We start from the raw sequence: 16,678 nt of genomic DNA, 5'->3' as shown, positions 1-16,678 counted from the left end.
TAGTTGTTAGAGAGGACTTTTGAAATAACTTTGTAGGGTAGGCTTTATAAGATAGCCTTTTCAGCTATATCCTTCCTATGTTTTCAAAGTAAAAAGTATTAATAATTCCAGTTAGAATTATTGGTTATAGTAGTATAATGGTTATGTTACTAGGCTTTAATAGCATTGGGGAATGGTCCTGGAGTTTGGCAACACACTGATGAGGCTGATGGCATTTGGTAGCATGGGTGATTGTCCTTTGATCTGGATTTGTGATTGGTACCTGTGATTTGACAGAACTATGAAGGTGAAACCTGTGATTTGGCAGAACTGAAGGGCTGGAATGTGGGGTTTGCCTCTTTGATGAATTTCTGGTATCTGTGAGCAGTGAGGGGAGGGAAGGGCATGTGCCTGACAACATGGGGAGGAGGGAGAAGATTCTAGGTCTAGGAGCATTGGTTGCTAAATTCTCCTGCAAATACTGAATTTGATGCTTTGTGGATGCTTCCTGGAAGTGTGTTACTGTGCCTATCTATCGCTGTCTTTATGACTCACAGCTGTTAGCAATTAGAATGCTTATATTTTCTATCAACAAAACACAGGCAATATTTAGATCTTTTGGTTTACTTTGAAAATTCAACTCACTTGTGTTGTTTTTTTAAAATGAACTCAAATTGGAATAAGGAAAGACACTCTGACCCCAAAATTCTAGGGGCCAGAAAGGACAGGAATAAAGTGTGATCTCAGCAGGAAGGGCTGCAATTTAGAGTGGAAACCAGATCCACCAGGTTTCCACTCCATATAAGAAATGGCACAAATTATGGTCCAGGAGGGAAGGGCGCTGTTTAGGCCCACCCCATTACATGCACAGCTGGCTTTAGGAGCTTGTCTGAAGGTATTTCTGGGCTACTCCAGGAATTCCACTCAGATCAACATCTTGTAGTCCCAGCAAGACCTACACCTGTTGAGAGCAGGCATAGGTAGGATAGCTTGTGCAACTATATGTTTTTTTTTAAAAAGGAAACTTCTACTGCTTTGACTGAGTGTGGCATTTATTGCTTGCTGGAATGTTTCCATTTATTCTGTTCAGAGCAGCAGAGCTGGATAATTTTTCAGTTTTCTGAATAAAATTGACATAAGATATAAAGTGCAGATTTTCATTAATGGGTTAATGGACCTACTCTAGTTTATAGCAGAATCAAATTGGCCTGTACCAAGTTTCCAAGTGAAGAGTCCAGAGCTAAACGCAAACATAATTAAAAGGACTTGAAAGTCATGATTAACTTGAATTTCCTTATTTTTTTTCCCTATGTCTGCAGTATCTACAAATATTAAATAGTGTTGCCAAAGAAGTCTTTAAGGGAACTTGTTTGGTTTGATGGTGTGTTCTTTGTCTACCATTCATTAACTTTAGCACACTTTAATAATGTTCTACTAGTGAATGAACTAGTGGTGTCTGATAGCAAAAAGTAAGGTTCTGGGCCAACTATTTCTTTTTGCTGATGCTGACTCTAATGAAATCCAGTACAATAAATCCCTCTTAGGGACAAACTTTTGACAAATGAGTTAATCTTAAGATCGATCCACTGTGCAGATATTCTTTGTGTACAACACTGTTCTAAACATGTTACACTGATTTAACACTGAGTACTGTTCCCGATTTTCAAGATAATTTGATACCAAAAGACCTGCTATAAATTTTGGTGGAAAGCAATATATTGTTTAGAAGAAATAACCAACTGTGTATAACTCGTTGGCTGTGTTACCAATTGCTTTTTCTGTTTTGGCAAACAACTGGAGAATATAATTGGATCAGGATAGAGTCATTTTAATTAAGTCACTTTGGGACATCCTGAGGTCATGAATGGTGCTATATAATGCAAGTTCTTTCCAAAAGGAAATTTAGGAAGATTTTCTTCACACGAAGATGCTCAACACATTGAAAGGATTTCTGGGTAGGGAAAGGGAATCAAAAAGCTTGGAATGATTTAACAGTTGGATATGATGATGGTGGGAGAGGGGAGAACTGTAATATTTTTCTGGAGAGATGAGCTAAGATGGACCAATAATATTCCTCATCTGTATCTATCTTGTGATCACAACCACAATGTATACTGTAAGGGTACTTACTATATTACAAAGCTGCAGTGCTGAACTTAGATAGGAAGTTAACAGTGAAGGAGAGCATGCAGCCTCTTGAGGCAAGTGTAAGAACATACACAATGATGTTAGTTCTGACGTGAATTCCTTCTTTGAAAATCTTATAAAATATCAATTTAACAGGTTTTGTTTTTAATCTCAAGGTGAGATATGTTAGTGGTGGAAAATGGAACACTTTCCACTTCAAACACACAAGGGTAAAATTTACGAATCCCTTGCTGCCATCAGGGAGCCATGCTCAAAGTGAGCACAGGTTGAAGAATTAGTGCTAGAGTGGTGCAATCCTATCACTGACCCACCTCAGAAAGACTCCTCTGATTGCACCAGTGTGACAATTTTTTAATTTCCCATTCCAATTATCCTGTGACCACTCTTAACATCTCCAATTTTGTGCCATATTAGGGTCAGTATTGTGCTGTGAGCCCATGCCCACTAAGAACTGGGTTGGCACTCTACAAATTCATTTTGCCTTTATAGCCAGAAGACAGAAGAGACTTTCATCCCATCAGGCTGGATTTGAAGCTAAGTCCTGAAGGTGAAAGTCAGTGCTTATCGACTACATCACTAGTCCCCATGACTAGTGAATTCAATCCGCAATGTGCAATCTTTCATAACAAAATATTTTATAACTACAACTTTGCATCGAGAACCTTGTTCTGTGGTAACCTAACAGGTCATTTTTGTTTTCATTTTTGGAATGGAAAGTGGTTTCCATTCCCAAAGCTGGAGACCAATCCGTACTATAGCTGTTCCACGCTTATGGCTATATTTAACACATACCTGAAGTCTCCTTTATTGTTGGTGATCCGCTCTGCAGAACAGTATGGTGCAGATGTTTCTAACACCACAATCTCTACCTTCTTGGAGCTGTTCCCACGGGAGGTAGTGATTAGGCACTCCCACTCTCCTGTTGCAGCAACATCAATGTTGGACAGGATCAGCTCACTGTGTATATAAAAAAGATAAGGTACTTGAGGTACTAGTCATTTGGGGAATTTAGGTTGCTTTTGACAATCGGGGGCTCAATGAGTACACAGCTGTGCTTTTTATGGAATGTATTTTAACCACTAACTAAGCACTCAGTTTGGTTAGTGTCCTTGAAGTTTTTAAAACATGTATGCTATTAATCATATCACAACTTCAACATTTTCTGTGCCTTCCCAATGATTAGTTTATAAAGCATAGAATCATTGAACATTGCTTTATTTATGACTTGCTGTGAGTGAATTATACATCACAATTTTGCTGTTTTTATTCTGGTGAAAAAATGCCACTGCAATTTTCAAAGGGTTAAAAGACTGTAATTGTTTAGTCCAGTGAGTGCTAACTTGAACAGGAACTATATACAGAAGCACCATTTTAAATATACCTATTAATCAAATGCAGATTGAGCAATAATTCTTACTGTTATTTCACTCTGGCCAGAATATATTATACCACAAAACAGATTGATGGTAACATGATCATTTCAAAATATTGCATATAATTTTATAGGACTAAATTTTCACCATTTTATAGGAGCACGTAGAATTAAATATAATTCAATATTTTTTTTAAAACTGCATCTTATGCAATATAGCAAGTCCCTAAATTCCTCCCACAATTTTCTTTGCAGGTCATATTCAGTCAGAGAATCTAAGCTCTTCGCTGTTCTACAACTTTCTTGACTGTGTATACGTGATCAGCCAACAAAAATAAAAATACAGTTGAGGCAGGTTAGGTGATGCAAATTGCAAATTTGTCCTGTCTCTAACAGAAAGCTCCTCATAACTGTTCAGTGCTACCATCAAACAACAGAGGAAAACTGATTTAAAAAAAGTTTGTCTAATTAAAGCAATCAAAAGCTGGTGACAAAATTAGGGGAACACACAATTTTGAATAGTTTGCTTTCTGAGAATACAATTTCACTGATTATTTTTTTAAAAATAGTCAATCACAATGGAGTTATAATAATTATCCTTTATTTTTTCGAACAGCTACTAAGACTCTGAGGAATGCACAATTTTGTGCTAAATGGTTCAATCCAAATTGGAAAAATTCAGGAGGTATTGCAAGTCCAGGTACACAACAGCTGCCTCGTATCAGATGAATGTTCACAGCTCCTTTGCAAATAATGCACTCCTCAGCCCCCACAAACTCACTCACTGCACAAAATATTTCTATTTTAGTCTTCATCATGATGTTATGATTAAATGAAGCAGGTGAATGTTTATCTTTATACAAAACCTACTGTTACAATTCAGGCTTTCTCTCAACCCTCTTCATTCATGGTCACAGCTAAATTGGGTGTTCATAGATACTGTCAGTGTTATGACCCAGAACCTACACCATTATGTGCGCCGTGAATGGAAGTAATGTGTTATAGGATTAACAACTATCCTGTTACTGAGTTATTTCATTCTAAAGATTTTTTATAAAGGAAGGGCAGATAAGGCAGCTTCCACTCAGAATGACAGCACATCTTTCTAACCCAGTCAACCCCCTTAAAGGATTGATGAAGTGGCATCAGTTGCTTCAGAGCCATCTCATGACTCATGACCAAGAGGTATCGGAATACTTCCATTTTTGAGGCTCCCACTGAACAGCAACAGCGTACCTTCTCCCTCTAAAGTAAGTCTTGGATGCAGCCAGCTTCATAATGGGGGAAGAGCTGGGTGGGGAAACATGAAATGCAGTGTTGGACCAATTGACATGATTGTTCTAAGTGTAATGAGGCTTGCGCTGGACAGTAGTGTAGTCTTAACAAAAATTACAATTTTTTCACCTCAAAGTGCAATGCATATGTACTGGGCAACGACACACAATTGTGTGCCAACAGAGCATCATAACACCAGAGCTTTAATGTAATCCTCCAGAACTTTGCAAGCAGTCACAACCCAAGGATGCACAGACTAATACATCCCCTTCATTTCCAACCATTAGGACTCAGGCCTTTCCGATGCAGCTTGTATTCTATGGTTACTTTTATTACTAAAGGTCTTTTTTATTTCTAATATACTCTCTTTAGCTAGGGGAGTCAGTCACCAGACCCTTCCGCCACAAGCAACCTATCCAGACTCCTAGCTGAGAACTAGATAAAGCATAATCAATGGAAGCAGACAAATTAGAGTCACAGGCATTTAGGGTTTTGTCTTGAGTCACATGTAAATGACTTTCAAACTATACTGTGAATCCCAAGCTTCTTTACGTGGCTTCACTTACACAGCCTGCTTCAGCTTGAAGGGTTAGGTAGTCCAAGTTGCTGAACTCTTCACAGCCACCCCATATATCACTACCAGCAGCAGTGAAGTGATCTGAGTGCTTGAGGGACATTTCAGATGAAGGAGAAAACTCATCAAAATTAGTTTTTTTTAAAAAGCTATTGAGAAACATCGTGGAGCTTCCTATAGACGAGTAAACAGGACAGTTCCAAGTTGACATTTTCAAAAGGAACTAAGCTATATATGAAGGATGATTAAAATCTTGAGGTCACATGCTGATTCTTAGAGAAACACAAACCATACTTCTATGCTCCTCATTTTTAAAAGTTATGCAATATTTAAAGAGAAGAAGATAATTACAAAGTGTGGTTAAAGTCTAAATAAGCATTTTGTGTTATGGTTGGGACAATTTAGTGCTCACGGACAGACAAGCAGCACCATGGGGGAATTAAAAATTACTTTTTAAGCACTTATAATGATGGATATCATCACGTAAAACTAAAAATATGCACAGAACGGAACGTTATTTAATGTATATTTTTGGAACAAACAGAAACTTTTGATCTTGTTTTAGTGCTATTGTTTTGGTAATACAGTTTTTAAAGAGGGTTGAACTCATAGTCATCAGTATCATAACCAACTTGATGGGTGAGATATCATATCCTGGAAGTACTGATGGTTATCCTTCTTACTGATGCTGTATTTTGAGTCATTCTTTCAACTTCCACAAACATTGCCAAAATACAAAAGAAAAGCCATTAAGTGAATGAGGAGAATCTTAACCCCCGCGGGATGGGCAGGAGGGGGTCGTTTTAATATTTTAATATTTAAATGAGACTGCGTTCTCAGATTTTGGAAGCCATTTGAATTTAATGGCTGTGGGCCGGGTTTCCCAGGGCTTGGGAAATCAGTCAGCTGAAGGGAGCACTGCTTGTGGGCCAGGAGGAGCAGGAGTGCTTCCTCCGGCTCCTCAAGCAAACCTTCTGCCGCAATCTCTCCCTCCCCGCGATCTCCACCCCTCCGCAACTCCCCCCCCCCCGCGATCTCCACCCCTCCGCAACACCCCCCCCGCGATCTCCACCCCTCCGCAACACCTCCCCCCGCGATCTCCACCCCTCCGCAACTCCCCCCCCGCGATCTCCACCCCTCCGCAACACCTCCCCCCGCGATCTCCACCCCTCCGCAACACCCCCCCCGCGATCTCCACCCCTCCGCAACTCCCCCCCCGCGATCTCCACCCCTCCGCAACTCCCCCCCCGCGATCTCCACCCCTCCGCAACACCTCCCCCCGCGATCTCCACCCCTCCGCAACAACCCCCCCGCGATCTCCACCCCTCCGCAACTCCCCCCCCCCCCCGCGATCTCCACCCCTCCGCAACAACCCCCCCGCGATCTCCACCCCTCCGCAACACCTCCCCCCGCGATCTCCACCCCTCCGCAACACCCCCCCCGTGATCTCCACCCCTCCGCAACACCTCCCCCCGCGATCTCCACCCCTCCGCAACACCTCCCCCCGCGATCTCCACACCTCCGCAACACCTCCCCCCGCGATCTCCACACCTCCGCAACACCTCCCCCCGCGATCTCCACCCCTCCGCAACACCCCCCCCGCGATCTCCACCCCTCCGCAACAACCCCCCCGCGATCTCCACCCCTCCGCGATCTCCACCCCTCCGCGATCTCCACCCCTCCGCAAAACCTCCCCCCCGCGATCTCCACCCCTCCGCAACACCTCCCCCCCGCGATCTCCACCCCTCCGCAACAACCCCCCCCCGCGATCTCCATCCCTCCGCAACACCCCCCCCCACGATCTCCACCCCTCCGCAACAACCCCCCCCGCGATCTCCATCCCTCCGCAACACCTCCCCCCGCGATCTCCATCCCTCCGCAACACCTCCCCCCGCGATCTCCACCCCTCCGCAACAACCCCCCTCCTATCTCCATCTTTCCCCAACCCCCCCTGCGATCTCCATCTCTCCTCCCTGCGATCGCCATCTCTTCCCCACCCTCCTGCGATCTCCATCTCTTCCCCTCCCCAGCAATCTCCATCTCTTCCCCTCCCCAGCAATCTCCATCTCTTCCCCTCCCCAGCAATCTCCATCTCTTCCCCTCCCCAGCAATCTCCATCTCTTCCCCCTCCCCAGCAATCTCCATCTCTTCCCCCTCCCCAGCAATCTCCATCTCTTCCCCCTCCCCAGCAATCTCCATCTCTTCCCCCTCCCCAGCAATCTCCATCTCTTCCCCCTCCCCAGCAATCTCCATCTCTTCCCCCTCCCCAGCAATCTCCATCTCTTCCCCCTCCCCAGCAATCTCCATCTCTTCCCCCTCCCCAGCAATCTCCATCCCTTCCCCCTCCCCAGCAATCTCCATCTCTTGCCCCTTCCCAGCAATCTCCATCTCTTCCCCCTCCCCAGCAATCTCCATCCCTTCCCCCTCCCCAGCAATCTCCATCTCTTGCCCCTTCCCAGCAATCTCCATCCCTTCCCCCTCCCCAGCAATCTCCATCTCTTGCCCCTTCCCAGCAATCTCCATCTCTTGCCCCTCCCCAGCAATCTCCATCTCTCCACCACCCCTCATGATCTTTCCCTCCTTGCTACTGCACTCTGAGCCCCCTAACCCTCTCGCCTGCCACACAGCATCCCCCGACCTTCTTGACTGTTAAATTCAGCAAGACCTCTGCCTTCCCAGTATTTCTGGGTTTCTCAGTTGACACGTGCCCCCGCTCCCTCCCCGTAAATATTGGGGCCAATGCCTTCAGGCCTACTGATGGGAGCACAAAAGCTCCAGCTGCTTATTCATTTCACAAAATGACAACCTAAAGAGAACTTCCAATAGGCCCGTGGAATTGGCAGCATCACCACAGATCAATTCTATGTCACCTCAATGCAGATCATTCAAACAGATGACCTGCCACACAACAGTGGGATCTTCCACTGCCTGATTGACAGACCTGGGCACATTGAGTGGAAGTTGCCAGACTCCAAAATGGTAGTGTTTTCATACTAAACTGAATCGTTACATCATGAGTCATTTCATTTGGTACCCCTGTTCCAAACTGATGCAAATCATCACCCCTAGCTGAACAGGCACTAAACACTATGCTAAGCTGGAGCACTAGACTAAACAAAAATTTCCTGAAACATGCTTACATGTAATCATCTAACAGCTCAAATTGTGCCATAAAATAAACAGCCAAGCTGATTGTTTTGTTGGATCTGATTATAACCAGTAATTTTTCCTTCCCAAAACAATTGACAAGTTCTGCACAATTCCCTTTTTTAATCTTTGAATGCCATCATGTTGTACATATATAGCAACACCTGTCAGAACCTATTTTCAGTGCCTCATTTCCTGTCTGTGTCATATGATTTAGTTGTTTTCAACCTGACATTATGGTGACCAGAGCTGTGTGGCTGCATCTCCTGAAGTTTACATAAATTGTCCAGTCGCTTTCTTTAATTTCATGGCTGCCAGTAAAAAAAGAGTCAAATTTTCGGAATTCAATGAGTATTATTATTTAATCTAATCCAACTATTAACACACTAAGCAAAGGTAAGATACTGCAAACCTAATGTTATGCCTTGCAGATCATTATAAATATTCTAATATGTAGCTCAAATATGTTGCCTTATGAAATTCAAATGCCCATAAACAATTACGAAACAGAAAATAATGTTGCTGGCACAAACTGGTAGTTAATGTATTTTAGTAAAAGTCTTATGAAATCTAAAATGCTATTTGTTATAGAACCTAATTTGGTTAAAAAACAAAAAGTGGTGCACTGGATAAAAAGCTGCAACATGATATTGCGTTGAAATGGTTCTCCAATTCGACTTTCCCTGGAGACCAGCTCAGATCTCATAGACACACTTTATACAATGACATTCTCTAATGATGCATAATGTCCAAATTAGTGTAAAATAGACAAAATAAACTCGAGTGTATTTCATTTCAATGTTTCTTCCTGATCCATTTATTTAAACATACACAAAAGCAATATTCCCTTTCTCCAGGCAGCCTGTGACCCACTAAATGCCTTGTGATAAATTATTGAGTGTTTACTGAAAACAATAATGTGCAAGCACTGTAAAGACAGTTCTCCATACACATGCTTTTTTGTACATTAAGTGACATAACAAAGTCCAGCTGAAGACAACTGTAACAAGGGTAGAATATAAACTGAAGTATCACAAGGTATTTTAAGTTAAAGACATACAACTTTGGTTTTACAAATATTAAATTATTAGTTGCATCAGTTGAGTTAAGGAAGCTGTAGATTTTACTTCACTTTACCAATTATTAACCCACACAGTGTACAAACGAACCTCTCTCACTAGGTTAAGATTAATGTAAGGAATCTTACAACACCAGGTTATAGTCCAACAGTTTTATTTGAAAATCACAAGCTTTCGGAGATTATCTCCTTCGTCAGGTGAGTGAGTGAATAAGAGGTTCTCAAATCGCATATCTTATATGAGGCAGACAAGATCCCGAAAGGACTACAGATCACAAACCCACTCAAGTCGACATACAACTCAGATTACGCTGAGAGACTCTGCCGTCGTACCTCTCGCACACTCTGCAACCATCTCATACACCAACTCTACAGCAGACGTCGCAACCTCGAAACCAAGATAGAGTCCATACTCTCAACCTGTACTCAGGACACAGCAGACCAGCTACAAGACACCGCCAAACAGACGAGGCAACGAAACTACGCTGCCTACATGAAAACCAAGAGCAGAAAGCTTGAGAAACTCGGCATCACCACCAGCATCAACCAAGCCTCCCCCGGTACCACGGTTGTAACCACAGGGAAGTCTATCGTCAATTTGTCCGACCACACCCTTCAACCAGACGAAATCGAAGTTCTCAGCCGAGGGCTCAATTTCTGCCCCACCACCAAAATGGACCCCATCGGTCTCGCGGCGGACACAGAGGAATTCATCAGGAGAATGAGACTCCGGGAATTCTACCACAAATCCCAAGATTTCAGCAGTGAACCCAATGAGACAATCAACGATCCAAAACAGCAGACAGAGGGATCCGCGGTACAGCAACCGAAGAAGAAAGAGTCAAACTGGACTCCTCCGGAGGGTCGCTGCCCTAAGCTTGACATGTATGCTCAAGCGGTCAGGAGATGCGTCATCGCCAGATTCATCAGCCGCACTCACAAGACAGTCCAGAATGTCACCTGATCACAACGCAACGCCATCGACGCTCTCAAGACCAACCGCAACTTCGTCATCAAACCAGCGGACAAAGGAGGAGCCATTGTCATGCAGAACAGAACGGACTATTGCAAAGAAGCATACCGACAACTGGACAACCAGGAACACTACAGACGGTTACCCGCAGATCCGACCAAAGAACACACCCACCAGCTCAACAAACTGATAAAGACCTTCGATCCAGACCTTCAAAGCATCCTACGTGCTCTCATCCCACGTACTCCCCGCGTGGGAGACTTCTACTGCCTCCCAAAGATACACAAAGCCAACACACCCGGACGTCCTATCGTATCAGGCAACGGAACCCTGTGTGAGAACCTCTCTGGATACGTCGAGGGCATCCTGAAACCCATCGTACAGGGAACCCCCAGCTTCTGTCGCGATACTACAGACTTCCTACAAAAACTCAGCACCCACGGACCAGTTGAACCAGGAACACTTCTCACCACGATGGACGTCTCGACACTCTACACCAGTAACCCCCACGATGACGGCATCGCTGCAACAGCCTCAGTACTCAACACCAACAATAGCCAATCTCCAGACGCCATCCTTCAACTCATCCGCTTCATCCTGGATCACAATGTCTTCACCTTCGACAAACAGTTCTTTACCCAAACACACGGAACAGCCATGGGGACCAAATTCGCACCCCAATACGCCAACATTTTCATGCACAAGTTTGAGCACGACTTCTTCACTGCACAGGACCTCCAACCAACGCTGTACACCAGATACATCGATGACATTTTCTTCCTATGGACCCATGGCGAAGAATCACTGACGAGACTACACGATAACATCAACAAGTTCCATCCCACCATCAAACTCACCATGGACTACTCTTCAGAATCGGTTTCTTTCTTGGACACACAAATCTCCATCAAAGACGGGCACCTCAGCACCTCACTCTACCGCAAGCTCACGGACAACCTCACGATGCTCCACTTTTCCAGCTTCCACCCTAACCACGTCAAAGAGGCCATCCCCTATGGACAGGCCCTGTGAATACACAGGATCTGCTCAGACGAGGAGGAACACGATGGACACCTACAGACGCTGAAAGACGCCCTAGTAAGAACGGGATATGATGCTCGACTTGTCGATCGGCAGTTCCGACGGGCCACAGCGAAGAATCGCATAGACCTCCTCAGAAGACAAACACGGGACGCAACCAACAGAGTACCCTTCGTCGTCCAGTACTTCCCTGGAGCGGAGAAACTACGTTATGTTCTCCGCAGCCTTCAACATGTCATTGATGACGACGAACACCTCGCTAAGGCCATCCCCATGCCTCCACTACTCGCCTTCAAACAGCCACCCAACCTCAAACAGACCATCGTTCGCAGCAAATTACCCAGCTTTCAGGAGAACAGCGTCCACGACACCACACAACCCTGCCACGGCAACCTCTGCAAGACATGCCAGATCATCGACACACATACCACCATCACACGAGAGGACACCACCCACCAGGTACGTGGTTCATATTCCTGTGACTCGGCCAACGTTGTCTACCTCATACGTTGCGGGAAAGGATGCCCGGAGCATGGTACATTGGCGAGACCATGCAGACACTGCGACAACGGATGAACGGACACCGCGCAACAATCGCCAGACAGGAGGGTTCCCTCCCAGTCGGGGAACACTTTAGCAGTCAAGAACATTCAGCCACCGATCTTCGGGTAAGCATTCTCCAAGGCGGCCTTCGAGACACACAACAACGCTAAATCGTTGAGCAGAAATTGATAGCCAAGTTCTGCACCCATGAGGACGGCCTCAACCGGGATCTTGGGTTCATGTCACGCTACACGTAACCCCACCAGCAGGAAAAGAAAGTTATCTGTTTTTAATACAACTGGACATTCTCTCTCTCTCTCTCTGCCTTTCGGGTTTCTTTCTCTCTTTGTCTGTGTAATTTGACCCATTGTGTATTCAGTATACTGGGACCTACTGTTTTCCATGGCTAACCTGTCTGAACACCAACGACACCTTTGATTGGTGTGATGGTGTCCCAGCCTAACATAAGATATGCAATTTGAGAACCTCTCATTCACTCACTCACCTGACGAAGGAGATAATCTCCGAAAGCTTGTGATTTTCAAATAAAACTGTTGGACTATAACCTGGTGTTGTAAGATTCCTTACATTTGTCCACCACAGTCCATCACCGGCATCTCCACATCATAGGTTAAGATTAAAGTAACCATCCCAGCAATTGTACACAAATTCTAAGCTATAAATTCAGAGTGGGTTCTGGTGACTGCACAGATTTTATTTCCTGCGTTGCTAATTGTGCTGGCAGCAAAAAACGTATTTGGGCTTCTTCATTGTTCCATGCCTTACACCATCCCAATGGGATCCTGTCTTTTCATAGTGTGCATATCAATGTCAAAGTAACAGCTACAGCTTTTTTGTTTAAGAGACTTTGTATCAGCATTTTAGGAGAATAATAAAAAGCGGTTTCGGGTTATATAAAGTTTCCCTGCTACCAGTGTGATACACATCATGAGGCCACAGCTGCCACAGGTCCAGAGAAATTGCAGGCTCCCTGGGCTGATCATTTTTAAAGTTTTCAGTACACACAATGTGAAGCTGAAATAAACATTAATATTACAGTAATAAAGCTTTTTAGATGTCAAGAGGAGCATATTTATTTAATGTAATATAAGCCTTACACTACAAAATTAAACACTTAAAATCCTTTCTTAATTTTTCCCTTATCTAATCTCACCCATCCATTCCAATCTATTTTCTTTTTTCCTTAAGGAAAATGCTTTTAAAACACTTTATATCCATTTTCTTCTTCCTCTGATTCTTACCACCCATTTGGGTAGTCGATAGCATCTTCCAAAACAATTGTTCTATGATAAGTTGAAAAGCAGCACAAAATGCTATTTTACTGCTAATCAAATGCATCATGAATTACTTGATTACATAATAGATTTGACACAAGCATTCTTTGATGGTCAAAAGGATGTTAAACTAGAATGGCTACTGGCAGATTAGTATCTCATTGCAGGTCCCAGAGCTTGATCATTCCCAGATGCGTCAGCTTTTCTGTGGTACAACAGTCAGTCTCAACAACATGGCATAGCAGCAACACATCAACCTCTATATTAGACCACCTCTGCGGAAATGAGCACCAACACAAATTTTTATTAAAATGATTAATAAAAAGTACACACAAATAAATCTTTACCCAAACAAAGTGCTAATATTTCTTAGCACTTTCATTATTTAAATGGAGCTCTACATAGTCATTACCAATCATTACCAATCCATCTATGACTTCAATTAACATTTTCCATTAGATTATTTATCTTCTTAATTTTCTTTGAGTAGTAATGGATTTCCTATGTCATTGTGCAACAACCTGCATGGATTTATCTATGGGCTGGAAATTGCTTTCAAAATAACGGTCAGCTTAGTGGCCAAATGAAAGAGCAAGTTCCGACGTTTGCACATGCGCAGACAAATGCGGAAATCTGGAACTTATTCTTCCAGCTTTGCTGGCGATTTGACAGCTTCGTCTTATAGGGATATCACCAGCTGCAATCAACGGAATCAACGGACCAGCACCAACTTGCTCTTCTGCCTAGCTGGAAACTAACTAATATCGCCACAATACAGGTTCATTTAAATATACCAGGTCTAAACTAAGTTTTAACAGCGCGGTAAGTCTTAATGACTGGCAAATAACTAAAAATTAACTTTTAAAAATGTAGAGTCTCATTATTCCTTATTTTAATAGTTCTTGGTTATTAAAAATATATATTTTGTAACTTTTTCCTTCTGCCTCTTTTATTTAATTTGATTATTTCTTACCCTCTCTTTTTTCGCTGTCCATAACTGTTTTTACAAATGATTTTTTGTTGCAGCTTTCACTTCCTGGTTTTTACATTGCAGCTTGTACTTCAAAATTTTGACTCTTTGCTGCTTTTCAAGGATGCTGCAATCTGATTGGTCGAGGGGAGAGATCGCTCCTCTCGCTTCTCCCATGGGTCCTAGCTTCACTGGAGTTAACGCCGGGCTCTTCTCAGCTTCCTATTAGAGGAAGTGCCCGCAGTAAGTTAGTGGGTTTGCATAAATCTACGGAGCGGTGGGTGTCGTTCGTTCGCCGCTCAGAGGAATTTACGGGCCTATGTGTTTTTTGCTTGTGCTCTCTTTAATTTACCGAGGTCTTTGCAGACTTTTGGAAATTGCTTGTATACTTCATCAATAATGCTGCTTTTCTTTGCTTTATTTATTTAGAGGGGACTCAGAATTTTCCTTAGCCAATTTTGACTCTTTTTTGCCTTTATCATTGTTTTGAACTTTCCAAGCACTGATCCAGGTGTCAGAACTACACAGAAACAGCTGTGCTGGCACATTTCATAGTCTCAGCTTTGAGCTAACATTCCATCCTGTTTCCTCAAAGCTGCGTCTATCACAGTCTTCCTAATACACCAAGGATGAACTACTACTTTCACAGGTACGCCTTCAATCTGTTGTAGTCACCACACCTTTATTTGTGACATGGAGTTCACCTTTTCTTCCGTTTTCAATTTTACATGAAATGGACATTGTCTTCTGAACTATCAGCTATGTCTTGTGATACTGATTTAGCAAGTAAATGGTCCTGCTTCTCTGGTTTCGTATCAGCTCTCTAGTTCTTGTCATACTTTTTCTATGAGAGGCAAGAGTATGGTGAAATTGTTAATTTTGCCACAACATTGACATAATTTTCTTATTAGACACTCAAGATCATTTGAATGTGTACCTTTACATAAATAACACTCCTTGCCTTGAGCTTCATATGCCTTTTGTTTTGGGTTTCCATGCTTAATATTTAACTTCTTGACTGTGACCTTTGGCTCATTTCCACATCTTCTCTGCTTTCTAATTACTAGTTTTAACACTTTGTTCAGATTACATTCTTTCTCTAAAGCAAGTCAATGCAGCTTCTTTGAAATGCTATCAATAATCAGTGTTTGGCGCTCATGATCTACATTCTGGAACTCATTTCATTACTAATTGCCATAGTCACGTACAAAACTGGTCAATTATCTTTCCCGCATGTTTCCTTTGCAAGCAGCAAGTGTGAAGAATGGTTAATCTTCTCACAAGATTGACATAATTTTCCCTTTACTAAACACTCATGCAAGTATTTACTACCTCAGAAATAACACTTGAGCCCAACAAAAGATAATTTTCATAAATTAATTTGTACCTTCACAATGAATGTATCAGGTCACTGTACTTTGGGTCTGCAGAAGTTCTCATTATTGGGTCCACTACTTAACATGGAGCCTAACGATTGGGATACTTTGACCTCAATTAACGCACAGACTTGATCACATATTTTCAGTAGAGACCTAACATTGAGAAACTCTGCTATTCATTCAAAAGCAATAATTACTAAAGAGACTAATTTCTTAAGGGAATACGTCTGAGATATCCTGAGTGCGTTTGTGGTGCAAAACAGGTTATTTCTCGGTTGTAAAACTATTGGTTTATGTTGTTTTGGCGCTGGCGTAATCATCACTTTTCGATTAGTCAAAACTGTTGTGTAACTCCAGCCCAAAGAGAAACAGCTGAACCCCTTTCTACTCAGGTGCAGTAACATTAAATCCATTAATTGACCCTTCAAACCTCATAAGACATGTCAAGCAGGGAATATTCACCTGAGGATGCACCAGAATATACATCAAATACAGACACTGCTACGGCAATTTTGATAATAAACACACAGGTCAGATGCGAACACATATTTTTTCCCTTATCTACTGAAGCTTCTGTTCCTCATTGCCCCCACTACATGTTGTGTGTGCAGACTGAGCTTAAATAATGGCAACATTGCTTTTACAAGCTCAGTGGGCATGATTTTTATTTGAAGCCAGGAGGATAGATTTTCCCGTGGGAAACCTGGAGGTGAAGTGAACATGTCAGAATCGGCAATCGCAACTCAATTGAAAGCAATAAATTTGACATCCGGGTTTTGCACCTGATTGACAGGCTGGCTGCCTGTCAGGTGGGATAAAGCCGGGTAGAGATCAGTGTCCTTGGTGAGAACTCGTCGATCGCTGAATTTTGTCGGAGGGGGGGGAGAGAAGGTGAGAGCTTGCT

General features: G+C 43.0%; 1 protein-coding gene across 1 annotated transcript in view; it reads right to left on the bottom strand.

The window, feature by feature from the left end:
* The window catches only part of LOC137340110 (adhesion G protein-coupled receptor A1), a 387,365-nt gene that overhangs the window by 159,853 nt on the left and 210,834 nt on the right, over positions 1–16,678 (bottom strand). Inside the window, exon 8 of the mRNA XM_068002423.1 lies at positions 2,920–3,084. Coding sequence (XP_067858524.1) covers positions 2,920–3,084 — 165 coding nt within the window. The remainder of the gene's footprint in view (positions 1–2,919; positions 3,085–16,678) is intronic.

The sequence above is a fragment of the Heptranchias perlo genome, chromosome 21 (assembly GCF_035084215.1).
Source record: "Heptranchias perlo isolate sHepPer1 chromosome 21, sHepPer1.hap1, whole genome shotgun sequence".
Taxonomy (NCBI): domain Eukaryota; kingdom Metazoa; phylum Chordata; class Chondrichthyes; order Hexanchiformes; family Hexanchidae; genus Heptranchias; species Heptranchias perlo.
Note: the sequence above shows the minus strand (reverse complement) of the source record. Positions and strands in the feature narration are given on the sequence as shown.